The 27,637-nt window shown below is 39.4% G+C and overlaps 1 protein-coding gene across 2 annotated transcripts in view; it reads left to right on the top strand.

Annotated features, from left to right (window-relative positions):
- The first annotated feature begins 352 nt into the window (after positions 1-352).
- TMEM135 (transmembrane protein 135) overlaps positions 353-27,637 on the top strand; it is a 173,016-nt gene continuing 145,731 nt past the window's right edge. For both annotated transcript variants that reach the window (XM_051779268.1, XM_051779267.1), the window contains exons 1-3: positions 353-631; positions 13,840-13,967; positions 19,657-19,749. In XM_051779268.1, coding sequence (XP_051635228.1) covers positions 491-631; positions 13,840-13,967; positions 19,657-19,749 — 362 coding nt within the window. In that variant the 5' untranslated portion in view covers positions 353-490. The remainder of the gene's footprint in view (positions 632-13,839; positions 13,968-19,656; positions 19,750-27,637) is intronic.

Genomic DNA, 27,637 nt, shown 5'->3' with positions numbered 1-27,637 from the left:
GAGCCACTCTGGCACTGCACATCCCGAAACCGGTACCGCTGCGACTCTGACCTGAAACGTACAGGGCACCTAAACGCCTGCGCCGCGGGGGTTGACGGGACACGGGGGACACAAGGGGGACAAGAAGGGACACAGGAGGGACACAGGGGACACAAGGGGGACAAGAAGGGACACAGGAGGGCCACGGGGGACACGAGGGGACACGCGGTGCCCGCAGGAGGCCTCGCGCTCTCCCCCCCCCCCCCCCCGCGTCTCCCCGCGGCTCGAGCCACCCCCGCCCCCGGCCGCTCCCCGGCGGCCGCCGATTGGCTGCGGGCCTCACGCGAGCGGCGCGCGGGGGGGGTGTGTGGGGAGAGCGGCCGTGCCCGCGAGTAACCCCGGCGCGCGCAGCGCCCCGCGCGACCTCTTCCCCGGCACCGGCGGTGACGCGGCGGCCGCGCGCGCCCCGCGCCCCCTCCCTTGCGCTCCGCTCCGCGCGCGCGCTGCAAAGATGGCGGCGCTGAGTAAATCCATTCCCCACAGCTGCTACGAGATCGGGCACACCTGGCACCCGCGGTGCTCCTGGGCTGTGCTGCACGTCACACAGAGCGCCCTGGCTGAGTCCCTCCGCATCTACGGCACCCTCTACCTGGTGGGTGCGGGTGTGTATGTAGGGCGGCCCGGCCTAGAGCGGGGGCTGGCCTGGGGGAGCAAGGGCAAGAGGGGTGTCAGAGAAGGGGGAGCTTGGCCTTGGTTTTGGGTGGAACGTCGTGAAGGATACCAGAGCAGGAAGGAGCCTGGCCTGGGGTGAAAGAGGGGGGTGTAGAGGACAAGGTGAGAGCCTGGCCCGAGGCCAGCAGGAAGGGCACTGGCGGTGTTTGGGAAGGGCACAAGCGGTGTCAGGGCGAGGGGAGTCTGCCCTGGGGTGGGTGGGAATAGATTGTGTTGGGAGGGAAAGGGCAGGGGAGAAGTCAAGGGGCAGCCTGACCTTGGGGTGAGGGGGCAGAAGAGCCAAAAGGGTGCACTGGGGGGAGGAGGAGGTCTGGTGCTGGGGACAGAGGGATGGCAGTGGGGGCAGCTTGGTTTGAAGGTTGGAGGGTTGTCTGCGGGGGAGAACCAGATGTCTGAGGGGGGAAGAGCATGACGGGGAGTGTGTTGAATCTGGGCCTACGAGGGCAGAATAAGGCCATAGGGGATGGTGGGGTCTGGAGGCATAACATGCTGCGATAGGGGTGAAGCTGGTGGGATAGGAGGGCATGGGCACAGCCTGAACATCATATTTTTGCCCTCTTCCATTACATATGATACCCAGATAAAAAGACTTAATGTTTGCCTGGGAGGCTGGCATTGTGTCTTCGGCAGTAGCAAGTGTAATGCACGTGTGTCTTGCTGTTGGAGACACCTTGGTAATCAGTGCCTTAGGATCTAGGAGAGTCCATTGCATAATGAAGCAAGACTAAAAAAAAAATACATCAAGGCTGAAGTAGTCTAGGTACTCAGAGAGTATCCTACAGGTGAGGTATCTTAGCTTGGGCATGCAGTTAGACTTGGTTATATCACCTCAGTTGCAGTTGGTACACTTCCAGCAAATTAGGGTGTCGGTAGAGGAGCTGGGATCTATTTGCATCCATCTGTGTAAACATATTTTGAAAGCCAATCTAAGCTGGAATCGCTGCAGGTGAGCACTTCAGTCTGTCTTCACCTCTGTGCTTGTCATGTAGTGGCACGTGGGGGATTGAGTGGGGAGCTGGCTACTGAGCTGCCTCCAAACTCTGCACTTTCAACTCTGTACCGGGGCTGGCGCAACAAAATTATCAAGCTATGTAATAAAGAGAAAGGAAGGAGTGGGGCTGTGGCAGTCCTGACATAACTCAGTTGAGCTCCCACTGAAGTGCTCTTTGAGTAAAAATTGTGACAACGTCCATTAGTATGATAAAAAAGAGAGTAACTGGTAGCAGTGTGAACCTGAGGAGTTGCCGTGTCTGACAGTAAACATTTTCACTCTGAACTGATGCAAACACAAGTGGCAGCTGTTTGTGTGAGCATACAATAAGCTGGATCAGGAAATGAATATAAAGAACACTCCATCTCCTCCTCTCCCTCTCCCCAGTATTATTTTCTTTGTATCTATTTTCTGATCTGCTTTGCTCTATGGGAGCATAAATACTTGTACCAGCAGAGAATGGGTGTGAAATGAGCCATGAGAGGTATAGTGGTGATCTGTCAGGCAAAAGATAAAGCAGCTTAAACAATTCCATAATTGAATCAAAGTTCCCCAGCAGCCAAACCTGGTCAAGAGATTCTGCTCGTAACTCTGTTAAGTTGACTCAGTTGTGCAGTCATGGGTTAGGGAGAAAGCTCCCACTTTTTATTTCTCTGAAAAAAAACCCCAAACCTAAAAATCCAAAATGTTTTCCTCGTATGTTTTGCATTGTGACCCCATAAACAGTTATATCTTGTCACAAACCCAGAATGGGGTGGAAACCTTCTCAACCAATGTCCTACTGTACTGTAAAACCTCTGCATCAGTTTTTACACTGCCTTCTTTGCAGTTTTTAATTTCTCCTAGGTTTTTGTTGACAGTGTTTAACTTGATTAAAAGCTGAGTTGCTCTAAAATCTTGCTGCTATCTAATGAGAAAGGAAGCACTTGCCAGCCTCTATTCCCAGACACATAACTGTACTTCTTCCTTTGTGTGTCCTGGACCTCATCTTTCCATGAGCAGGTTTGATTCATTCGCTGACCCAGAAGAGGCTACTACCCTGCTTTTAGCTGGGCTAATTTTCAGCTACATTAATGAATAGAATTGATTTATTAAGCAGAATTTGATGAGCATCAGAGCCAGAAAGGGTGCAGTGGGGACTGCAGAGGGGGAAGCAGAGGCTTTCCACATTAAGTAGCTTGGCAGGGAAAGGACAGTCCTGAATTAAGGGAATCATCACAAAATTCATTCTTTGCTGGACTTACAGCTGTGCTTGAAAACCTTGTATTTGTAAATGAAATATCACAGTTGGACAACACAAACGATCAGACCTTTTCTGTATTCTAAGGTTCACGTAAGGGGATGGACTTAAGTTATTTTATCTTAATAGTTATATCAGTGCATGTTCAGAATGTTTCTGGTAGTGCTTAGTCCCGGTCCTTTGTAGAGCTCAGCAACAAAAAAATGCACTTTATTTTTCTATGTCAAGCCTGTAAAATGGCTTCTGATTGTTCCTCCTGTTGCCACAAGCTAATAACTAAGGAAGGGAGATGAAAGAGTTTCCTTTCACAAAAGCTTGTGTAGAGGTGAATGAGAATGAATAGATGAGAATAAATTGTCAGAAGTTGTTCTGTGAGAGAACGTGGTTAGGGACAGTTACAATCCAGAGTCCAAATTCAAAACAGCTACACTCCACATCTCTTAAATGTTTTGTTGCTCTTCAGTCAGTGGGGACTGATGGAGTCAAATTAAGTGGTGCTAGTATTTGATAAGTGAAATACCGGCTCTCAGTAAGTGGTTGTATAGAGTCTTTGCTTATAAGTAGTTCTGTACTGTTTGTTTAGTTGTTTTTTTTCCTCTTTTTAGTAATTGTGCTTGAGATTTTTTTTAGTTGGGAAAAGGATAGCCTTGAGTCGTACTTTCACTGTCTTTATTTTTGCTCCAGTAGGAATTGATTGCTTTAGCAAAAACAGGTTTTACATCTAAATTGAATTGCCCCTCCCCTTACAAAGTGGCTGACAAGAATGCCTATTTTGTAATTAAGACTGCTTGTGTTTCACAACCCAAGTGTCCCAATATGCAAGTCTTCTGAGACCCACTTAAAAATAACAGTTAAAGTGGCTTAACATTTATACCTCCAAAAGAAACCCCGAACTTCCATAAGCCTTATAATTACAATTTTTAAAAACTTTCTGCCTTGATATCTTAAAACTTCAATGAAGTCCTTTGTCAGAGTTTGCTGTACTTTGTTCCACTTATACTTCTTTTTTAGATTAGTGAAAGCTACACAAAATGTGAAGCTGTCATCTTGTATTTTTAAAGTTGAAGAATTCAGATTTCTAGGAATTCAGAGAGGTGAGGAAAAGAGAATGATTGGACAGGGAAATGGCGTGAAGTTGGGGAAGGGCTGGAATACTGGCTTTTAGTTGTCTCTGCTTCTGTTTCCCAAGATTTCTGCTGATTTCACATGGGTAATCTGGCATTTATCACATGCATTAAAGCAAAGTCCACTCTTTCCTTTATGTTTTAGACACTTGTTTGATTATAGTTTTGCAGTAGATAGGTGTGCTTAGTTGTTTTTATGAAGTCTTTATAGAGTATCAGAGATAATCTGATCAGGTGGTAACATTTTCTCCTAATTAAATAAGGTAAAAACCATTTGTTTGCTACTTTGCTGTTGAGGTAATTCTTCTAACTTTCTGCCTGCAGGATGGCAAGGGTCATTCGTGCCATTCACCTTTTCTTTCTCTTAGTCTGATCATGTATTCTCTTCACCTAATTTAAGATAGGGTCCCTCCCTGCCTCTCCAGTTTAACTTCTGTACTTCTCCTTTTCCTTTGAAACACAGATATTCCTCTCCAGCACCAGCCTCTTCCCACCCTACACCTGCTACCTTTCCTTCACCTCTGCTGCTGAAGGACACAGCCAGGGCACAGCTTGAGCACTGACCATTTTGTGGTTCAAGCTGACTCTTGGCTTGCTCCTGGCTGACTCCAGACGCGTCTCTCCCAGGCAGATGCATTGGCATGGAGAGGAGCAGCAGGCCCAGTGCTGTGTGGGTGCCAGCGGGTCTGTTTCACATGTCCTCTGGACCGAGGGATGGTTCAGCCAATTCCTTAGGAGAACAGATGTGACCAGAGTCTGCTGCTCCAGTACAGTTTTTAATGTTCCTTGGGGCTTGCTCTATTTTAATATGTCTTCATACTTGCACCATATCTGCTTCTTGCTGTGCTTATAAATAACCTTCAGGTTCTTAGATGCCAATTGCTTTTTTCTCTTTCTGTGTCAAAAGGTTTTTCTCCTACTTAGGATTCCGGTGCTCTTGTCTTCCTAGGCCCTATTTGACCCCTCAGTATCTGTATTCTGTATCTTAATTTTGTAAGCTCCTTAGGAATAGGACAGTGTTGTATATCATACTGTCAGAGACACAAATGTTGCCAGCAATGGACAATATCAGTGGGAAGGACATTGGTACGAGTACAGCATGGGCCAGGGAGCTGCAGAGCAAGGTGCTTGTGGCAGCTGGCAAGTCCCTTCACAGGTAGATCACTAATTGACTGGAGGTAATAACAAGAACAACTCTAATTATTGCACTACTGAATTATTTTGAGAACTATTGTATGGAAGACAGAATCACCAGCCAAAGGTCGAGGTGAGGTAGAGCGAAGTGTGTGTCTCACATCACTTTCCTGGCCATGTGCACATTGCTGTAGGGTTGGGCTGCAGGTTGTCCCCAAGGATGGTCAGTGCACACTGGCCATGCTGCTGCTGCTTCAGGTGTGCTTTGTGTGCAGTTTCTCTTGGGGAGAGCTGTTTGAACTGGTCCTGAGCAAAGCTGGGGAGCCAGCTCACACTAAAATGGATCCTCTCTTGTCTGCCACTGTAGGCACAGCCGTCACGTGTCATCTTTCTGAGGTGTGTGAGAAGGCTGCACTGGCCACATTGTGTTCTAAAATAGTCCAGAATTACTGGGTATATTAAAATGTGCTTTTTGTTTGTTTGTGCTGCAAACCAATGTGTATTTGGAAGTAGGGTGGGGAGACTAAGAAGGATGTTATTGTTATTCTGGAATATGCTTCTGTGTGCCCGCTTGGATCTCTGGGTTGGGCCATTAAGAATCTCTGTTCTGTCAGGACAGCAGCTACCTGTAGTTGCTGTGATAGTGGTGTGTGATTGCCTTGTTTTGGATATCTGCTCATCTTAGTGCTGTGCAGTGTCCTGTATCTCTGCTGTTTTATGAATGACAAGCAGGTCAGTGTTTTCTTACCCTTAGATTCTTCTGGAAACTGACTTAAATATGACTAAAACTAGCCTAAATGTTGCTGAAGTAAGAACCTGAGACTTCTTCATTTCAGGCTGTGATCATTCTGCTCTGCTCAGGTGGCTTTTGGGCCACATTATAAAATTCTTTCATAAATTGAAAATAAGCTTTTGCTGAGGTCCTGAGAATTTAGAAAGAATCACACAATGAATTTAGGTGGACTGAAGAATTTATGCTCAAAGTTGCAAGGAACCTGCATCATGGAATGGTGGAAACCAAGGAAAGTCTCTACCTTGACTGAACTTTGACTGAGCAAAGATCTTGGTAAAGACACTGCAAATACTGGGAACCAGCAGAAGTTGTTAAAGGGTCTGTTTATGGGGGAGATGTAAATCTGTTCCCTTAAGTTGTTACAGCTGTATAGTAGAGTGCAAGATTTTCAGGGTGGGAGGAAAATGCTTGGAAATTATGCTGAGTTAGATACTTCAAGAGGAATGAGAAATAGTCCCCTACTCATTTAAGTAGAAGGGAAACAAATGGTAAAGATAAGTTGTCATGGAATGAGAGTGATGCCAGGATTGAACATAGTTTAGGTGTCTTTCAAAGAGCACATGAGTACTGTTTGTTTCCTTTTTAGATCCATTGGATGATATGGAAAATTTTTAAAAAGCGGAATTGAAACAACCCAACCTGCTGACAGAGATCCTCAGATAACATCTCACGAGAGACAGGGGAACTCAGAGAGCAGGAGGCACACACTCTTCCTCAGAGTATTGCAGGAAAATTAAACAATCTGGAAGCCAAGTTTTGTAATCTGTGAAATCAGGAGGGACGAGCTAATTGAGGAAAAACAAATCTGAGTGTTTCAGAGGAGGCATGAGAAACAAATTACTGATTTGAACAAGTGTCTTCAAAACCCAAATGTTACCTGAGGGCACTTTGAGGTTAGGTTACTCCAAAGCACTTAAAAATAATTTTTATAAAGCAAAGGACTAATGTTCTTGTAAAATTCATACACAATTGCAAACGGTTATAAATAATGTAAATAGTTGAATATAATTATGAAAAAAATCTGATATAAATTTGTAGCTCAGCCTGCCACTTGAGCAATCTGAGATATTTTCTCAATTGTTTTAAATACTGGGGATTGCTTTGCTTTTAGCATGCACACGTGGCTTAATTTATAAAATTTTCCTTGGGTTTTTAATGACTTGCAGCATATGGATTGTATAAACCATGTACACAGCATTATTGATCATCTCTAAATTTGCATTTTAGAGGTGCCTAAACATGACAGATAGCCATGCTTATAACTGGTATTGAATTCTGCCTTCCTGGAGATTTGGCAAACTGAATATTTCTGTAGTTTTTTTTTTTTTCCCTTTATTTTTTTTCCTTTTCAATAGAAGTTTGTTATGATGTGCTTGATTTTTAGTTGTGTATTGGGAGGGAATGGTAGAGTGACAATAGTGCTTTTTTCCATTTTTCACCAATCAGTGCTGTATGTGTTGTCTAATTTCATTAAATTTTGATGGAGGGGTAGTGTTCTTAAAGAAATATACCTTGTACAAACTTAAGAAATGGTGGTTTGATGGAGGAGGCAGAGAAGAATGATGTTGTATGTGACAGCATAGTTGGCACAAGGTCTGTGGTTTTTTTATCCTTCTGTGTAACCTGTCAGACTGTGTACATTGGTCAGCCAATTATCGCATTCATTAAGTCAAACCATCCTTAGTGTGCAATGTCTCTTGTGGAATCTGTAGTTCCAGGGATATAGGTGAAGGCTGAGGGTACTGGAGGTGAAGCTGAGGTTACTGTGGTTGGATGATAAATCCTTGTAGGCGTTACATGACACATCGTTAAAATAATCGGGCCTGGCTGCTGCCTCAGATCGTGGCAAAGGCTGGGTTTGAGTCTCCTGTTCCTTTTCTGCTGGAACACTGATAGCCTGCTTCAAAGTCTTGCTCTAGACCATGTGGCTGTGTTTTAAGGATGGTATTAGAATTGCATATATTCTTTCGGTGGTTAGGCCAGAATAAATACTTTCTGATTTCTTAGTTCTGTGGGACTTAACATTTTCATATAAAGACTAAATTAAAAGCAAAAAAAAAAGAGTTAGTAATACTGTTCTGCAAACTGATGGTATCCTGAAACTGGTGGGCTGATTTTTCATAGTTACATTTTTTATGTTGGAGAGTCAAAATGCAGTTGTGTGAATTCTGTTGCTAATGCCAGAAAATATTTTTTTCTGTCTATTTCTTTATTATTACTGAGCAGGTCTTTTTTTTTTTTTGTGCTTCAGACATAAAATACAGTACATCTTAGAGTTCAGATCAATTAACAATGTTTATTCTTGGAGTGACCAGTGTATTACTTCAGGAGTATTTGATTTGAGGGGTGCTCTAGTTCCAACTTTCCTCTGTATTGTACTGCACATAAAATGTCTAAACCCCACATTGCCGCCTTCTACCCTTATTTCTGTTCACATGAGAACAGTCTTAGAGATGTTGAAGCCTGTCTCTTGTGGTCTTTCTCCCTGTTCTGAGTATAATTTCATAGCAATTTTTTAAATGAGTTAAATAGGGATTTTCATGTATATGAACACTTCCTGTCTATTTCAAGATGGTAATGGCTAAAGGGTTTTAGTAAGAGTTACATCAGAGCTTGTTTTAAACTGTAGGGGAAATGGGGCAATTACCATTGGAGAGGAAGTCTGTGGGCAGTTTACCTTGGGTTTGTGACCAGGAGAAGGAGAAATCTCCCAGTCTGGGCTATGTGTATAAAAGCTAATCAGCAGTTAGGGGATAGTTTTGGTGCTTGAGTATCTGAGGATTTTGCAGGGCAGGTTTGTTTTTGGTGATGTCTTTTGCTGTGGTAGGTGTCCTGTGTTAATCCTGCTGTTCTTTCCCTGTGTTTATAAGGAGTGAGGGTGTGGTGTTGCCTCCGAAAGCCTCCTGACACTGCCAGGCCTGCATAAAGCATAGTTGAATTTTGGGTTTCAAGTTGTGTGCAGAAGCAAGGAAAGGAGTTGCTTTTCTTAAAAATAAGTCAAGAGTTTTTCTGTTTTCAGCTTTCCCACGGGTGGTAATGGGACACCAGGCAGTGCTGGATCAGTCTTCAGATGTGGAAAGAAAATTTTCTTTCCTGCATGCTTCACTTTTCTTATTCAAGAGGTTTTGCATGACCACATTCTTAGTACCAAACTAATCATGTTTGGGGCCAGAAATATTTTCTCTGGAAGTCAGGCTGGCAGGTATTTAATCCCCTGCTCCTTCTTCCTGCATGTGTAGGGCATAGATGTCACACAAGATATAGTTTATCAAATCAATTTCTCACTTTTATATGTTATTAAAGAGTAATGTATTTGTCTTGTCTGACTGCAGCTGCAAAATTTTGGTTGTCTGAGAACTGCAGTGTTGTGATCTACTTGCATTTTGTCCAGACACACCTACTCTTACCCTCATAATACCCAGTGATACACAGATTATATAGTTTAACAATGCAACTTGAAATTTTTCTGACTATTTCTTAATATTTTAACATAACATCTTTTTAGGAATTCAATATGTTACTTTCAGCTTTCTTACTGAAACTTTCTCTCTGTTACCTTTTTTTATCTCTGCTCTTTATGTTTTGAATGATGACATATCTAGGATTCTTTCAGATTAATCCTTTGTGCCCCTGTTGATCGTTTTCTTTCCTCTAACTGCAATTCATTTGTTTCTTCTTCTGCAGTGTATCTGCATTTTCTGCAGACTACTGGACTGAAGGGGGGCCAAGAGCTAGAACTTGTGGATGTAAATAAAAGAAAATTAGAAAGTTCTAAAAACTTTGGACATTCTTAGGCCATCTGCCCTGTGGCAGTACATGATTTGTTTTAAATTCCCCTTTGCTCGTAGTTGTTGAGTGTTGAGCATCTAGAAAATTGTTCCTTATGGGAGATTGGGAAAGACAGGATTTATTAGCTGTCTGTATTCGAAGATGAGAAGGTAAAAAAGCAAAGCTGGACTCCCTATCCTGTTTCTAGAGCTCTGATAGCTTGAGTTCTGCTGGTTTTGAGATAGAAGAAAATGAATTTAAGTAGCAGGAAGGGCTGCAAAAGCTGTTGTGGGCAAACAGCTCAGCTGCTGGTATGGACTGTGGATAATAGGTACTCAAGTCTGTTTACTGCTTACACAGGCCAAATGAAGACTGCTTCTACAGGCTGTACTACTGCTTAAAGTTTCTCTTTAGTGCATGAAACATCATAGTGTAAGAAAACTGAAACTGTGATGAAAGGAAAACAATCAATTTTAGTTTTTGAAATGTGGGTTTTCTTTATTACCTTCCAGGTGTTTTGGAATTCTTGCAAATTAAGTTACAAGGAGGATTATACTCTACCCTGATGCAAATGCCTAATTCTTAATAGGGTGGGAATTCTTCTTGAACAATAAATAGCTAAATCTTTAACATTATGTAAGTCTTTCAAACCTGGACATTCCTTACCTGCAGAGAGCAAATCTGCTTGAGAAAGTGTCATTAATTGTTACTTTAGTGTCACTGGCAAGCATAGGAGATTTTAAGAGTGACTCAGTATTTTGTGGAAGGCCAGAGTAGGAAGTTGCAGCAGATCTGTATTCCTAAGCCACTGTTAGTCAGGGCAGGTGCTGGAGCATTCTTCACCCTGAGGTGGGTAAGGCTGCATTGCTGTGGTCTGCCTGGAGAAGTCACGAATAAAGTGAAACCTGTTTTTGAATCCACTGGCATTCAGTAGAGTCTGCTCTCCCTGGTTCCAGACATTCTTTTAGGCAGTCTTCTTCTTGTAAAGGGTAATAGCCAGGAGGAGCACCATGGCTTCAGAAATAAAGTAGAGAGAGACGCAGCACTGGACATGGATTTTGCTTTTCTCTCCGCTGAAATGAGGGTCTTAGAGTAATGTGAGAAGTGTGTTGCTTCTGTTCCCTAGATTATGGCGGATTGGCTGGGTTAGGAGGTGAGATGAGGCAGCACAGGCAGTGGGAGATTGAGGGGAGGCAGCATTGTGTCTGTGTTTCATTGAGCAGCAGACACTTGTGGCTGTGCTGTCTTACTAAAGCTGAACATCTACAATAATTTTTAAGTACTGAAGAATTTTATTCTGTAAAATTATTGTTGCTGCATCTCAAAAAGAGAAGAGTGAAACTAAGAAATTATGGAGAGGGTGAAAAGAGCAATGGGAGGTATTGGGCCATTCCCGGATACAGAGTAGTAAACTGTTTGGATGAGTTACGTCAGAATTACAGTCCTTCATTCTCATAGGGAGTAACAGCCCAAACTAACTTTTACAACTATCAACACTAAGATCCTGATAGAGACCACCCTGAGGTTTCTAAATAAAGGTGTCCTAGGATTCCTGTGCTCCTTTTGTATCTGGAGAGCCAAGACCATAAGGTCAATGAGACATTCTTTTCTGTCTGTCTGACTCTGCAGGGAGTCTCAGGTTACTTACAAACCTCCTACATCTGTTAGCATCTTCGTGGACATTAATAGTTTGCCAAGGAAGTACCTACTGGATGTCCTAATGCCTTCTCCTTCCATGCTGTCTGCTACTGATGTCCACTGCTAAGCCTGAGCAGTGCATTTTTGTAAGAGTTTGATTTTCATCACGATGTCCTCCCAGCTTGCTCGAGTGAAGTGTATCCCAGTGGGAGCCATGAACCGCTGCGGTGTGACATCAGATTTTATAATCTTTCTGTCTTTACAACCTCAACTTTAATAATACTTTTCTGAAATGTGTTAAATTGATAGGGAGAGCAAAGTGTTGCCAGGAAGTATCTCTGGTATATTTTCCATGTAATTGCACCATTGGTGGTGGAGGAGAGGAACTCCATAGTCTGCTCCTGCCTGTTTTCAGCTGTACACAACACTTAGCTTAGTTGGTGTCTATAAAGCCTTTAGAAAATTATAAGCTTTTTGTTTTAGTGGGTGTGCATTAAGCTCTATTGCTCTCACGCATACATCTCTTTCAGTTATCGTGAACAATTTTCTTTTGAATGGTTTGTGTGTTGTTGTTTCTGGTTCTTTGCTATTTTTCACTTGGGAGTGGGATAGTAAAGAGAAGGGAAACCAGAAATTTACATTAATCTAAAACTTGTTGGAGACATTACAGAAGTAAATTTTTTACTTTGATTTAACATTAATATATAAGATACCAGTATTTTTGTGCTGCACTTCTGACACTTTGGTCTGAGGAAGCAAGGCTTCACACTTAGGTATAAAGGCTATGTTCTTAAAACGAAAAAAAAAATGTTATTTTGCTCCAGTGTTGTGACCTTCATACAACATGCTAGAAATAGCTGAGGAGACAGCAACTAGTTATCCAGCATTAGACTATATTAAGACTTTCCTTCAACAGATAGATTATCTGGATTGCATTATTGCCTAATCCATTATGCTTTAAGCAGTCTTGACACTTGATTAAGTAACGTGTAAATCTGTTTTCAGAAGTCTGTTCGTGCATGTATTTTTTCTTAATCCTTAGTTCAAGCTTCATTTTGGAAACAGATTTTGGCAGAACTTTTCTTTAGTTAGTTTTACCAGAATCCCTGGCCTCATCTGTGATTTGATGTTTTGATGGCATCTGCTTGCTATTCAGTACAAGTGGACAGTGTTTCAGAAGAATAGCTCTCTCTTACAACCAAGACTTTGAGAGAGGTTGGCAGTACCAATTTGACAAGACGTCTGTTCTCATCAACACCAGCAGTATGTAGCTTGCTCTGTTTGGAACTTCTCTAAGCATTGACTGAAAACTCATGCCAGTTTAGAGACTCCCTGGGAGATCAGTACAGATAAAGATAATAATGCTATTAAAATGAAAAAACAATAGAATCTGTCTCATGGTGGACCCAAATTATACTTTCATGGAGTCACAGAAGCACACAGGTTGAAGGGACCTTTGACCTGTGGTCAAAGCAAGGCCAGTTAGATGAGGTTGCTTGGGGACTTTTCTCATTAAGTTTAACGGATCTCCTTTAAAAAGATTAAAGTGATGGAGAGTCCACAATCACTCTGGGCAACCCGCTCCAGTATTAAGCCACCCTCAAATGAAAATTTTTCTTCTTCAGGTCTAATCTGAGTATTCCATATTTGAACTGTCTGTTGCCTCTGGTCTTACCCCTGGGTACCTCTGAGATGAGCCTGGTTTGCTACACCTCCACATTAGCTATTTGTGGAATTTCTGTAGAAAAAAAAGGGTTTGAGGACCTTCAGTGTTTGAGTCATTAAATAGATATTCTTTATAATACATGAGACATACATTAAACTGGCCAAAAAGAATGTTTATTTTTTAGATTGATCCAGTTTTCTGCTATAGGCAGTTTTTTAGATAACATATAATTTCAGTAAAATTTCTCAGGAATTTGTTGTTCTTCCCAGCAAATGGCAAACATTTTTTGGAGGACTTGCAGTGGGTTAATTGGAGTAGAAAAGATTTAAAAACACATCATTACTTCATAGGCACTGTGTAAGGCCTGTATTTGGATTACTTTAGTGATAATGACTGACCATAATTATGTGATAGTCCAATTGTCTTGAAGATAAAACTCGGTGTAAATTTACCACATCTTAGAAGTTTTGATATCTGGCAGACAATGTTTCTGACAATTATGGCCAATGGTAACAAGGTAATAAAATTCCTCCTATACTTCCTATTTAGGATTGCTTGATGTATTTCCTGGTATAAACGTTGTAACGGCTGGAACAAGTTCAAAGGAAATCTTTGTGGTCTTTTTCATAAACCCAGCAAATTTAAGAGGCTTTGTTTTACTACTTAAGTGGGCATGTCTCATTTTCCTTTCTTATTTTTCTTTACAGTGTGTAAAAAAGAACCTAACTGAATTAAACTTTGTCCTCCCTTTTTTTTTCCCTCTTCCTTCCTCAGATTGCAGCTATTCTCAGGAAACGAAAACTTGACTATTATTTGTACAAACTTCTACCTGAGATCTTGCAGTCAACTTCCTTTCTGACGGCAAATGGGACCTTGTATATTGCTTGCTTTTGCATTCTAAGGTTGGTATACTGTCCTAAAAATGAAACGTAATAGTAAAGCTATTTTTGTGCAACTTTTCAATTTAAATAATAATTTGTCTCTTTTTGTAGTAGGCTTGTTTGTAATGTTTGGCAGAAAAAAAGCTACAGCTGTGCCATCATCTTGATTTCTGCTCTTACCAACTGAATATGAAACTCTGCTTTTTTAAAAAATTATTTTCTTCTAATTTTTGTAATTTTTTAAATTAGTAAACAATCTATCCACTTTGCTTCTTTTTCTTTGTTTTACTAATTCAAAATACATTGTTGCAGGAAATTCAAATAGATGCTAAAGGGAACCTAAGAAAGCCTAATCTTTCTTTCCTAGAAATAATTGATGTAACTTGATATTGATTTCTATTTTCCTGATGCAGGGACTGTGATAACTTTTAATTATCCTAAACTTTATCCAGCCATCCAAGTTTGTACTTGCCTTATTGTGGTCATAAATGAAGGAAATCCCAGCACAGCTTCTGGGGTTCTGTAAGATACAGACTTGCTCTGAAAAATGAGTATAAATGGCACTTCTGTATCCTGAGCTGTTTCCAGTGTATATTGCAAGTAACTGTCAGGATAGTTACTTCAGGATGAAGCTTTCCTGTTTTATGAATATGATAATGTCCTATATCTAAATGCATTTAGTGTAAGAGATGTTACACATAGACATGTAAAGCCTGCAATAGCTATGAATTTTTGAAAGTTAACTGGCAGCACACTCAATAGCCCCACTAAAAGATAATCAAACCCATTATGCCCTAATTCTGAATCTGTTTAGAGGTCTCTAAACTTTGCTTCAAAGCTGAAGGAGAAGACTAAGAAGAGGAGGAGCTGCCTGAGGAGCTGTGGAATGCTTTTTAAGTAAATCATTTGCAAAGTTCAAAGTGAATATATAAGTAATGAGTTCTAAAGAATATGTTTTCTAGCAATCTAGGTTGTATTAATACTGATTTATCTTTACTCTTCTGAGCTATAGAGTGCTTTTCCTTATGCTGTCATGTATTTGCCTGTAAATCTGCAGTGCCTTACTTCAGTGCTGTAGTTAAATGTTACTCTCTAAATTAAGCTAGTATGGTTTTAAGTTTCATGGTTTTCAGCTATTCCCCTTAGAGAGGATATCAGCCATCCAGCAGATCTATGACTGTGTCTGTGCAAGTAGGTAAGAGATGAGTGTCTTCCAGTGGAGGCAGTTGGTATGGCATCACTTTCACCTATATGGAGCACAGGTGTCTAAAGCTGTTCTGACCTCCCAGGGCCAGATGCAGACTGAGTAATGGAAATGCTACTTAGTCCAAGTGCCCTCCAAGTTCCCTTGAAGCACTGTTTGGGTTGACCTAGGCCAGAGCCATGCAGAGGATAATTCTAACAATTTAATGTGACAAGGGATACCTGCAAATGTTTAACCTGCCATTCTTACAGTTGTGCAGCACAGTAACCCACCAGCACCTCAGGAGCTGTACATGTTTTTTCTGTTGCAGAGAGATTCCCATGAAGAGTTGTCAGCTGTGGCAGAATCCTTGCTGGCAGGGTCTCTGCACAGTGCCCACCACCTACAGTTGCGGGGCATGCAACTAGAGTTGTTGGCTAGGGAGCTGATTGAAACTGGGGAACTGGAATCATTACTAGAGGCAAAAGAACAAAGTGTTTAGGCAGCCATAGGAATTGTGCCTGTTTTGAAGTACATGAATGTCCAATTATAATGAGTATTTTGCAGCTGTTCTGACCATAATAAAATTCAGAGCCTCAGCAAGTAAATGACTAGGATATGTAAGAGCTATTAAATGACATTTGAAAAAAGAATGGATAACATGATTATTAGAAAAGTCATACTTTCCAAATTTACTAGTATGCTTTGAAGAATAAATATGTACCTCGTGATGATTCACCTGGTGCATTTTACATGAATTCCCAGGTGACTGTGACAAGATTTCTTGCTAGGACTCTTCAAGAAGAAGGGTTCTCTGTTTTCCAGGAATTAGTAAATGATTAAGAAATAGTTAATATATGTGGAACAAAGCAAGGGATAAATGATTGATTTTTGTAATAGGAAGAGGTTGCCAGTGAAGTTCCTGTTGTGTCCTTTGTTTTGGATATACCTAAAGATTCTGGAAAAGGGGATGAAGACTAATATGAGAGATTGTATGAGATTATTTAGGTTACAGAAATCTACACTCACCCATTTCTGAAATATGTGTTGATTAAAGTCATTTATGAAATTTTATAGAGAAAAGTACAAAGTAATGCTGTGGGAAGAGGAAAAGCAGCTCTGTCCTCACTCAAGGATGGGCTTTAAACTAGCTGCTATTAATCAGGTGTTTGAGGGTCATCATGTGTGGCTAATTTGAACAAGTCACTTCAGTACTTGAATATGGTCAAGGAGTGAGTAAGTGTTATTTGGAGAGAAAATGAGAACATGCCAGGAAGCTGAATAAATACATGACACCTTTACAAATTGAGTAATGTATGCCTTTTTCTTCTTAAGAGTTTCTCCTAAGCTCATAATGTTGACAAGTCATTCACTTGGAATTACTTAGTATCAACACTGTCATGCAGCTTAAGCCATATAATCTTGCTTTTTTTTTTTAACCAATTTATGAATTTAAAAAAAAAAAAAATATATTTTTAATATTTTGTTTTGAAGTCGTATTATTCCTTGAATTTATTGCTGTGTGATACAGTGTATTTTCAGTAGCCCCTGAGAATAAAAGTAATTGTGATTTTCCAGGCCAGAATGCAATTTGGTATTGTATGTTTTAATCCATCAAAGAAACACCAGTACCTCTCTTTCTGCATAACTGTCCTGAGTATTTCTGGATCTGATTTGCAACCATGGAAGGAGATTGTCTGAGACTGTGGAGACCTAGATGCTCTAAATCTGGTCCTACGTAGTAACGAGAACTTGGATCTGATAGATTTGTATAGTAGGATACATGCTGCAGATTTTATATCTTTCTTTGGTTGAAAGGTGTATTATAGCAGGAGCAGCAGTAACTCAGAAGCAAAGTTGTCCAGCAAGGCCCGTGCAGTTGACTGCTCTTACCCTCCTGGAGTTCTAGACCAAAGCAATAGAGGTTTCTAGCTGCTCATGTTAACTCATATTTACCTGCACAATTCCTGATTTGAGGAGAGCTGCCTGTTTCCTTCTTTTGTAGCACCAAGGAGAAGGTGTACTGGTAGACATATAGGGTGTCCTGGATCAAATAACTACTTGATCTGTTCTTACCTTTACCAAAGTCCCAGTGAATCTCTAGTCCTTGTGTGTACTAGTCATCCAGTAACAATTAAAAGATCTAAGTATGAAATGTAATTGGGACTGAGACTTCCGGTTTGTGCTAATATATCTTATTGATACTCCTGCACTATTTGCTTCTTTTCAACAAGGGAAAACCACCAAAATTGAAACTGCTGCAAATATTCTCAAGGATGTACAATTTCAGGCAAGAAAATGCAATTAAAATAATTTCAGGGATTGTTTAATATTCTCAGCATTTCACAGGTAGGCAGAATTTCAGAAACATCTGAATCCAGTATCAGCACTGATTTAGGCTGTGAATAGATGTTCTTGTTCTATAAGGGATTGCCAAGCTAATGTGCCTGACTGTTTTTTCCTCGTGTTTTTTTGCTGAAGTGAACTAGGGCCTATGAACAGCCTGTTCTTTGGCAGAGCAGTGAGGGTGATGTTCTCTGTTACGGATGTGTGACAGGCCAGCTGGGGCTTGTAATCTCTTCTGCTGGTGAGATCCAGAAGACTACATCTGTCTGGGCTTCAGACGGAAGTGCTAGGCTCCAGTGCTGACAAGGATTACATCTGTTAAATGAAAGGTGTGATTTTTAGATGTTTTGTTCTAATAAATGCAAAACCTCATGAAGACATGGATCTCTTAGTCTAGCAACTAGAGTAATTACTAGAGTAATTATGTTTGTCCATGTACAGCTTGTTCACTGAGCAATTAGGTGAAAAAACTCATAGTTCTCATTCCAATTTCTGTCCATACACCATGTGAAAATAACTGCAAATAATAACAAAAACTCATTTTCATTTACTTTGGGAATAGTTTAGTTGTTTCACTTACTGACTGGACATTTTGATTTCCACTAGGCTTTATTATGTAAAATATGCTACTGTTTCCGAAATCTTGTCAACCCATACATGTAAGGATTTGTAAAGGGATTCTAAACCGTGCCAAAAGAACAAATTCTTGTTTCTTTCCCACAGAAAAGACATTTGTTCTGTTACTTAACAGGTGTGTCTAGTAAGATGTGTTCATACTTATTAAGATGTTTAAAATGACTTCTCTGTAACTTCATACAGTAATTACTTTCCGAGAGAGTCCTAATAATGAACTTTAGGTCCTGCAGCATTTGGCATTGTCATCCTGAGAAATTATCCTTTTGCAGCCGTGGGAATGAGCAGTGTGTGTAATTGCCATTACATCACTTGCTGCTGATACACTGGCTCTCTTTTCACTTACAAACATAAGCTGGCATTGCTTGCCGGTAATGTTATTTTTGCTGGAGAAGTATGAAATGAGGCTGCTTATGCCTTTTACAGGAAGAATGAAAGTGAACTAATCAGATAGTGTTGATTAATTATCTTTGTTTTCTCTTCTGTGTTGCCAACATGAAATTTTATCTAAGAAAATGTCCTTTTCTACCTTGTTTGTGTTTTCCATTTTGTTTGTTTATTTTGTTTGCTGTGTTTTTGGAAGGGTAGACTCCATTGTAGCACTGTTTTTCCACCAATAGTGGTTATCAGCTGAACAGCATTGATATAGTTGAAGTATATTTATCATCACGCTACCAAAGGTCATGACTGTCTGACTATTGTTTGCTTCTGTGATCAGCCTGAATTAGTTTGAAGGTGCAGGTCTCCTGAGCAGACCAAATGTGGTTGGTGACATTGTGTCAGACATGCAGTTTGATTTTCCTCCTTTAACAGTGACCAATTTGTAGAAAGATTTTCTTTATCTATAGAAAGATACTGTCATTTGTGTAACTATTTTTTTTTCAACTGTATTGTTTTAGGAATTTCAGTAGTTGAAATTGTGGGGACTCTGAATGAAATCCAGATCTAATTGCAAAAAATGAGAGCTTTCCCAGCTTAATAGGACTGGGAAGTCACTGTTGCTTCCACTTGTAATGTAGAGATTGATTCCTTGGCTTACTGTAAATGTGTGTTTTCCTATTTTTAGCATCAGTGGATTATCTCTTTCGAGTGTGATGTATATTATAATTATTTGATTTGATTTCTGCCTCACCTGATTGCATTGCTGCATTCCACAAAGCACGTCTTCCTGAAGATGTATTTGGACCAGTAGCAGAGAGATAAGCAGATATAAGTTCTTTTTAGAAGATTTTTCTGTAATTAATATCTACAACTTTTCAGAAGCTTTCATGCTTTCCTGGAAGAAAACTAGTTATTTAAATGAGATGAATACATTTATGAAGTATTTCAGGTATTTAATGTTTATGAAACACTTGGGGAAGTCCTCTGAGAATTATCCAAGTGTAAAAATATAATTATTAGTGTTTATTAGTAAGTACAGATTAATGTAAAAGGACAAAATTAATAAATCATTTGTAATTTTATGATAAAGGTGAAATATGGTGTTGTACCTGAATGTTCCATTTGCATGTAATATGTGTACATGTTACATATATGTTACTTTTTCAGGAAGATACTTGGAAAATTCTACTTTTGGTCTCCTGGCTTTGGTGCTGCTTTACCAGCTTCTTACATGGCTATTCTCATCGAAAGGAAAAGCAGGTAGGGTTTGTGTTTATGGATTTTCAGTTTTATATAGTAATATTTCTTGTTGTGCTCATTTGTTGAGCGACGTTTGACAATTCAGTAGTTTTGTTTCAGAATGCTGGAAATATAGTTCATTTGAAGCAGTGTCTTTTGGAACCTTATATTTCAATCTAGAAAGCAACAGTGAGAAAAACACTTTACAAGCATTCAGTTTCCTGCTTATGGTTTGTTTTTGTTCTTTAACATGTAATTGGTTTGCTCAGGATTGCCTGATGAATCTCAGTTGCTTAGGGTTTCCTAATGAAACTGTTGTTTCTTGTTTGTTTGTTAAAATATAATTTGAATAATATTTGCAGTTAGTCATAGAGAAGGAGAATGCTGATGAAAGTTGCTGATGACTTGAGTTTAATGTGAGATTAGTTAAGGTAGAGGAATGCTAGGATGTTGTGGAAAAAACTGTGGGTGAGCTGAAATGATCCAAATTATTCAATCACGGAGTAAACATATCTCAAGCCAAGTTTTAGGTATGTCAAAGTTCTGTCCTTTTGAAAGAATGCATTAGCGATTGTTTTTGAAGACTGAGGATGTGTAAGAGGTTGTGGAAATGTGGAAGCACTTCCAAATCACTTTCTTTAATGTAACTATAGAGAAAATAATCATAATCAAATTACCAGATAAGTTAATTATCTTTTTGATGTCCTCTCTAGCTGACTGATTTCATCTTACTGTAATTACTTCCTAAGAGGTTGGATACATTTTAGTAGAACTTTGTCTAGTTACACAGACTCCAGCGCTGCCCTTGGCATCAGCGTTTCATTTTGTCATGTGAGCAAATGCATTTTTCCCTTTGATCAGTGACAACACTGGCTTAACTTCTCCTACAGACCTGTTACAATGTGGGGCTTTTCCCGAGTCAGACTTCTAATATTTCTGGATAACATTAAAGAAGAAGAAATCAGGCTGGTTGTCCATCTATGAACTTCTTGTAGCTTTCAGAGTATTTGTGAGTTAACAGTTGTAACTGCTTATGAGCCCAAACCTGTACAATGTTTTTGCATAACAGTGGAACAACTATGAGAAAATTGCAAAGTTGAGCTTGTTAAGTGTAGCAAAAAGAGTAGGAAAACAAATTTTATATCAAATGGGTTTTTCTAAAAGTCTTAGTGGCAATGTGAAATGAAAGCTTTGACATGTTAACAGGCTTGTATTTAGCATCTGAAATCTGAAAGAAATAGAAAAGAGAGGTACATGAAAATGACAGAAGTAGATTTGTACAGCATGTATGCAGTGAATAATGCTGGAATACTTAGTTCCTGGAGGGTTATCTTCTTTCTGTCCAAATTCATAATGTGTGACCTAAGGTATTTTGCCTACAACTCCACATTATATTGCATTAGTTAAAGGCAAAAAGGCAGTGTTGGTATTACGGTATAACACGTGTATGAAAATGTGGGGTCATTGTTCTTAAAGAAAAAAATGTTAAAGACATCAAAAGGTATTTGAAAGTTTAGATTTTTTTTTTTTTAAATATGAAGTTGTTTTGTATGTTCTCAGATGGCAACTATGTATAATGTGCAAAATCCTGCTGCTGACAGTGAAGTATGACTTTCTGATTTTACATCTGTTAGCCTGTTAGCTTCTGTTACTGGCAAAATCAAATTTTAATAGACTTGTAGTCCCATAGGAAACTGACATTTCACATGGAGACACAGGGACATTTTCAGTTATCTTCTAAGTAGCTTAGAACAGATTGTAGGGAAAAATCAGGGAGGTGGGAAAAAGTCCTGTTTTGAGTTCATAAACATATCTCTAGCCCTTCAAATTGCTACTAGCAGCTGGCAGCAACATTGAACTTAATCACTTAATCTCTTCCCAAGTGGATACCCTATTTTAAGTACCACACTGGCATTTGCTTGCACAGCATCCCTGTCAGTCCTGAACTTGGGAACAGCAGGCTTGTAAATCAGATTTTCTTTCAAGTGTTGCTGTTCATGTGTGCCAGCCTTGTACATTTTATAATTCTTATGAAAGAATGGGAAAAAGAGATGGATAGCTTGGCTAGATGCATTATAACCTTGAGGAGGAACATGTCTTTTAGTGTGTTACAGAACTAGTTTGATTATAGTTTGTATCTGTGTAATATATAATTGCAAATTTGCATGACAGTGGCAGTGAGGAGAGGAGCTGCCATTGCATAGAAATTTCAGATAGTCTCGGGAAATGATCTGCATTATGTTATGCTGTTACAGTTCTATAAAGATATAAATGGCACGTTAATATGTCCATGTGTATTCTATTTGGTGACTATAAAATATAGTTATCCTGTCTATGAAAACTAGTTTATTAGGATCTGTGGAAAGGGCCAAGGAATAAAAACACATTAACTTTTTTGTATCTGTATCCATAAATGTTATGTGAGAACTGGTCACATTATTATGATTAAGTAATGTTTTGATAAAAATTATTTCTTAGATAAGAATTGGATGTAGATATATAAACATGGAGATTATGTGTTTGCAATGTGTGGATTAATATTCTGTGCCTTTCATCCCTTACTCCAGTAGAAGGAACCCAGAATTTTTGTGTTTTTCTGGAGCTGTCAAGCTCCTGTTGGGTTAGGTTGCTTGTTAGGCTTAGAAAGAAGCATGATTTATAAATGTCAATCTGACACTTGTTACCTGCATAGTTGGTATATGTTTGATGTGCTCTCTTCATTCTACTCAGAACAGAGTTAAATTTCAGTTGATTTACATTACCTCGTTATCTCATACAGTACATGTCTTTTTAATCACGTTTAGCATTAGTCCTGGCATGTTATTTTTCTTCTCTGTATTTGTGGCTCTGGCAAAGATATTGAAAAATGAAGCAAAAATATTGTTACTGGTTTGTTATATGTTTTCACATGCAAAGAAAATGTTCTTGTAAGTAAGGGAAGTACTCCCTTTTCCTGGGGAAATAAATACAATTCATAGAATATATGGTTTTTTAATTTCATTTGATTAATTGTCAATGTTTTAGTTACTCCATATGTATATATTGTCATAATAACTATAGCTATATGATAAAAAGTAAGCTTCTAACAGGTGCACTTGCACAAGTATACTTTAAAGAATATAATATTCTTTACAGTTTGACCTTTTTACATCTTCTGTTAAAGAAAAATGTGCAATTGTTTTGTCACAGAATTCACTTTTGTAGTATTAGACATTAAAAGCTGTGTTAGTCTCCTCAAAAATAGAAATATGATTTGGATACATTAATTTCATTAAACTTCCTCAGGAAATTTTTTCATTCTCTTTATTAACCTTTGTATGAAGTTGTTTAACCATATAATCTTTGTTAACTCCTATAGGTGTTGTTCCCAACTGCTGATAAGAAGAAATTGTATTTGTAGTTTTGAAAGAAAAGTATTTTGTTTAGGTCTTTCGGCCTCTGATTGTAATTCAGATTTACAGTCAGGTGTTGTTTCTTTCAACATCTCTTAAATGTTATCATAAGAATTGAGCATATAGTAAGGAGGAGATACGTGGCTTGGACTGAAAGAGACATGGCACTACCTTGTTGTAGAAGTGCCGAGGGTGTTAGAAAGCAAGGAAGTAACTGAATATACTTGTTAAAACTGTTGTGAATGAAGCTGTTGAAATGTGATTTGAGGCTTGGCTGAAGCCAGCCTGCTACTGGAAATCTGATTAGATCAGTTGTACCTTGCTGATTTCTAAGACAAAGAAGTCTCATAGATAGTGGAGAGCCTGTATTTAAGGCCTCTGTGATTATTCTCTAGGAAAAGAATTATGTTCTCTTAAGGGTTTTGTAAATGTGCTGATGCTTCAAAACCATTTATGTTGTACTTTGCTAATAGCTAAATGGCAAATATCATTTTATTGGACTCTTGCTTGGGAAATCATGTATTAACAAATTTCAAGAACTGTAAAGCTTTAAGAGGGGACACAATTCCAGGTTTAACGAAATTAATTGTCTCACTGCCTGGCTAACTTTTTGTTTTCCCCTCTTACCTTTTTTAAGTAATTAAGTCAGAGAAAGTTTAACTACAGCCACCTAAAATTTCTGTGGCAGTTCTGAAGGGACTCTTCTGGGGTTGCCCCCTGCTCCCCCTTAGGCCGCATTAATGTTTACATACTGGCTGTTAACATTATAGTGGCGCCTGTCTCGTTGCTACAGTTAAGACTCTGTCACTGATGGTATTATAAAACTTGAGATTTAGGGCTTTTATAATTTGGCTGTAAAATCTTGCTCTGGGCAATTATTTGCAACATGTTTTTAGTTGAAAACTTTGCGCGTTTTTCCTAAAAAAAAAAAAAGTATACTGGACTCTTACAAAAACATGTAAAGGATATTAATTTAAAAAGTGGTACAGTTCAACAGTGCATGTTGTAGAGAACATCTATATATATACACACATATATTTAGTGTTCTTGGAAACAAAAGTATTACTATGTATTGCTTAGAAAGTGACAGAAATATTTGTGGAAGAGCAATGTGGAATTTTTAGACAGTGCGTTCTGATGGGAAGTTCAGTGTTGTTGAGATTATTTGCTTGCCATAAATGCCATTAGTCTAAATACATTATAAAGGAGCAATGTGGCAGCACAGTAGTGGTAAAAAGTATACACTGTAAAGAAATTATAATTTCTCTAAGTTTGTTCATTCAAGTACAAATTTGTTGGTATATCCTTCTCTGTAGTAGTATAGTATGTTTAGACTTGAGGTGACAATTACCTTTCAGAAATGTTTTATGGTTATTCAGTTTGATGTTGTATTTTAGGGAAAGAGATAAATAACCAGTAAGGATGGGGGGAGGGTGAGTGATCAAAACAGGTAAACAAACTCTTTTAACACAGAAAGTGGTTTTGGAAGTGTTAGTCTTACTTGCTACAGGTAAGAAATTGAGAAAGCCAGCTGCACTGAGGATGACTTTTTGCCTGTTTTTTGTGTTGTAGTGAAAAAACCACTCAAGTTTGAATCACCGACTTGTGAATTTTGTGGTGTAATCTGGTAAGGAGAACTAGCAAGGAGACAAATTATTTTGGAGTTGTACTCCTCTAGAGTGATTATTGCTGTGACATATGGAGCCACGGTGTAGAAGTTACTGGGAAAGCTTTTTATTTTTAAACCAAAATATGTTAAATTTCATTGTACTTCAGCAACTGTTTTGGTGAGACCCAGAGTTTGAAGGATCTGTGTTTTTGTAGAAACAGCACATAAACATTTGAACATGTTTTGGTGCACGATCTGAGGGCTGCTACTGTGCTGTAGTTATAGAATCATATCAGAGAATGGTTTGGGTTGGAAGGGACTTTAAAGATCATCTAGTTCCAATCCGCCTGCTGTGGGCAGGGAGACGTTCCACAAAAACAGATTGCCTTGACAGTTATTGTAAAAAGGGAAAACTAATCATTCAAGGTTGCCTGGGAGCGCAGGAGTCAATCTGGAAGATGCTGTGATGGTGGCAACATTGTGAAGGGCAGTTAGCTCAGGATGGGCAGCTCTCAGGAGTGTTCTTCATGCAAAAGCCCACATTAGCCTGGTATTTTATGCTACAAGGACTGATGATCTCTGTAGGGCAGAGACATTCAATGCTGCTTTTCCTTCCATCTTCAGTAACACTGACAGGCCTTGGGCTGCTCGGTCCTCTGATTTGGAGGACCACAAGTGTCAGTACAGTGACTTTCCATTTGCAGATGCTGAAATTGTAAGGAACAAGCTGTATCAGCTGGATGTTTACAAGTCCATGGGGCCTGATGGGATTCATGCCAGAGTTCTGAAGGAGCTATTGGGTCTTATGACAGGACCCCTCTCTATATTACTCTAGTGTAAAAGAAGGGCCTGAGGGAAGACCCAGGAATCTACAGACCTGTTGGTCTAACCTCAGTTCCTGGAAAAATTCAGAAGATTATACTGGGTACTGTTGAAAGGCATTTAAAGGAACAATGCGATCTTCAGGCATAGTTAACATGGGTTCACTAAGGGAAAGTCTTGTTTAACTTATTTGATATCCTTCTGTGACAAGGTCACCCCCCTAAGTGGATGAAGGGAAGGCTGTCATTTAACTTGTAGGCATGTTATGAAGCTGTCCTGTGTAAAGGAGAAGGATGTCCTCTGTGGGTCGTAAAAAGGTGCCTTGTTAGTGGCAAGATATAAACTGCTCCCTTTGTATAAGTAGCTGCGGTGTTAAATTTGCTTCATTTAAATGAACTGTGGAAACCATTTTGTTTATTATATGATCTTCTCTCCCATACAATATTCTTAATTATTCCTATAGTCAGTCTATCCTGGATCCCTGCCCTTTACTCCCCATGATTCTGCGTATGCATATAAAATGTGGGTATAATCCTTATACTTCTGGATGTATTTTTAAAAGAAGTGGTTACAGTCAACACTTGGACTTTTCTAACTATCTGAAATGTGTGTTTCTATTTCATACCAGTCATCTCTTTCTAATCAGTTGAGTCATTCACCATGCTGTGTTTCACAGTGTAGATACCTGTCTTAAGCTAGATTTCATCCACTTGAGATGGCAAAAGTTTGGCAAGATGAATTCTGTAGTTGTGAATAGAGTAAGAAGATTTCTTGGCAAGCAGTGATTACAGTTCTGTACATTTGTAGTCAGTCAGTTCAGCTTATAAACTAATCAGGATTCTGAAAAACTCTACTGTGTCTGCAGATGTATTCAGCAACCAAGTTTAAGAAATTTTCAGGCTGTTGCATTTGAATGTTGGAAAAATTTGGTTCAGCTTGCTTGAAGTCTTGCACAAAATGAAGAGCAGGAGAACAGCTACAGCTTTATAGTTGACAGTCCATTTTCTGGGATAACACAGGCAGACAGAGTAAGAACAGTGAAAGATCTCATGTGAAATATACACCTGTGATTCTGAACGTGCTGGAGAATGTGTTGCAGCACCTGGGTGGATCTGCAGAGACTAGGTTTATTTTCTCTTTGTGTTGTTAGAGTCAGGGCTGAGCTGGATCAGTCAGAACTATTTGATTGCATTTGTTCAGTGGTCTCCAGATCACTGAGTTTCAGGAGGATTTACTGGCTTAGGAAGAGCACCAGCCATGTGGTTACTTTATGAATAATAGTATAAAGACATCTTGGCAGCACCCATTAAACTCTGGACTACTCTATCAGTACACTTGGGGCCAACTGGGATGGACAAAGGGCAGTGCTAAGGTCAAGGAACAAGCTCTGATAGATCCCAGGTGACTGTGCAGATACCTTCCTGTCTTCCTGTGCTGCTCCATGAGTAATTGATACTTGATTTGGCAAATCTGTTTCTGAAATGTTCACTTTGTAGACTGAAAACTTAAGTAAAAGTCATCTGCATATTAGTGTAATTTTGTATTTTGTTTTTCATCATTAACTCTAAAAAACCCACCAAAACCCCTGTGAAACTTGCAGTCCTGTTGAAACGCTGACAGATAAAATGTTAAAATTCAGACTGCTGAACCCTGGACTATTCTGCGAGTCTGACTTGGAGTCAAATGGCACAAACAGTGGATTAATTACTCTGTTCTGTCTGCTCGGCACTACCATCCAGGACACACTCATTTGGACTTCCTTGGCTTAAGAAAACACTTAATACATCCTCTGTGTCTAAATGCTTGCATGTAACATGTGGGTCCCAGAGGGGGAATAATAAATACTTTGCTAGTATAGAATAAACTTCAGATGCTGCTTAGGTGAGCTGGCTACAGTGCTGACCTTTACCTGGCAAGATAAGATTCATGCCTAGCATGCCGTGGCTTCAGTGGCTGGAAATCTTGGAGGGAACTTTTCTATGCTGTGTTCCTCAAGTCTGCTTGTAGGATATTGTTTCTAGATACCACAGATGAGAGCAGTTTAAGTATTTGTTTCTGTGAGAGCCACACCTATTAACCCTCAGGA

This window comes from Manacus candei, unplaced genomic scaffold, assembly GCF_025592945.1.
Source record: "Manacus candei isolate 608988 ecotype Guabito, Panama unplaced genomic scaffold, ASM2559294v1 h1tg000014l, whole genome shotgun sequence".
NCBI lineage: Eukaryota > Metazoa > Chordata > Aves > Passeriformes > Pipridae > Manacus > Manacus candei.
Note: the sequence above shows the minus strand (reverse complement) of the source record. Positions and strands in the feature narration are given on the sequence as shown.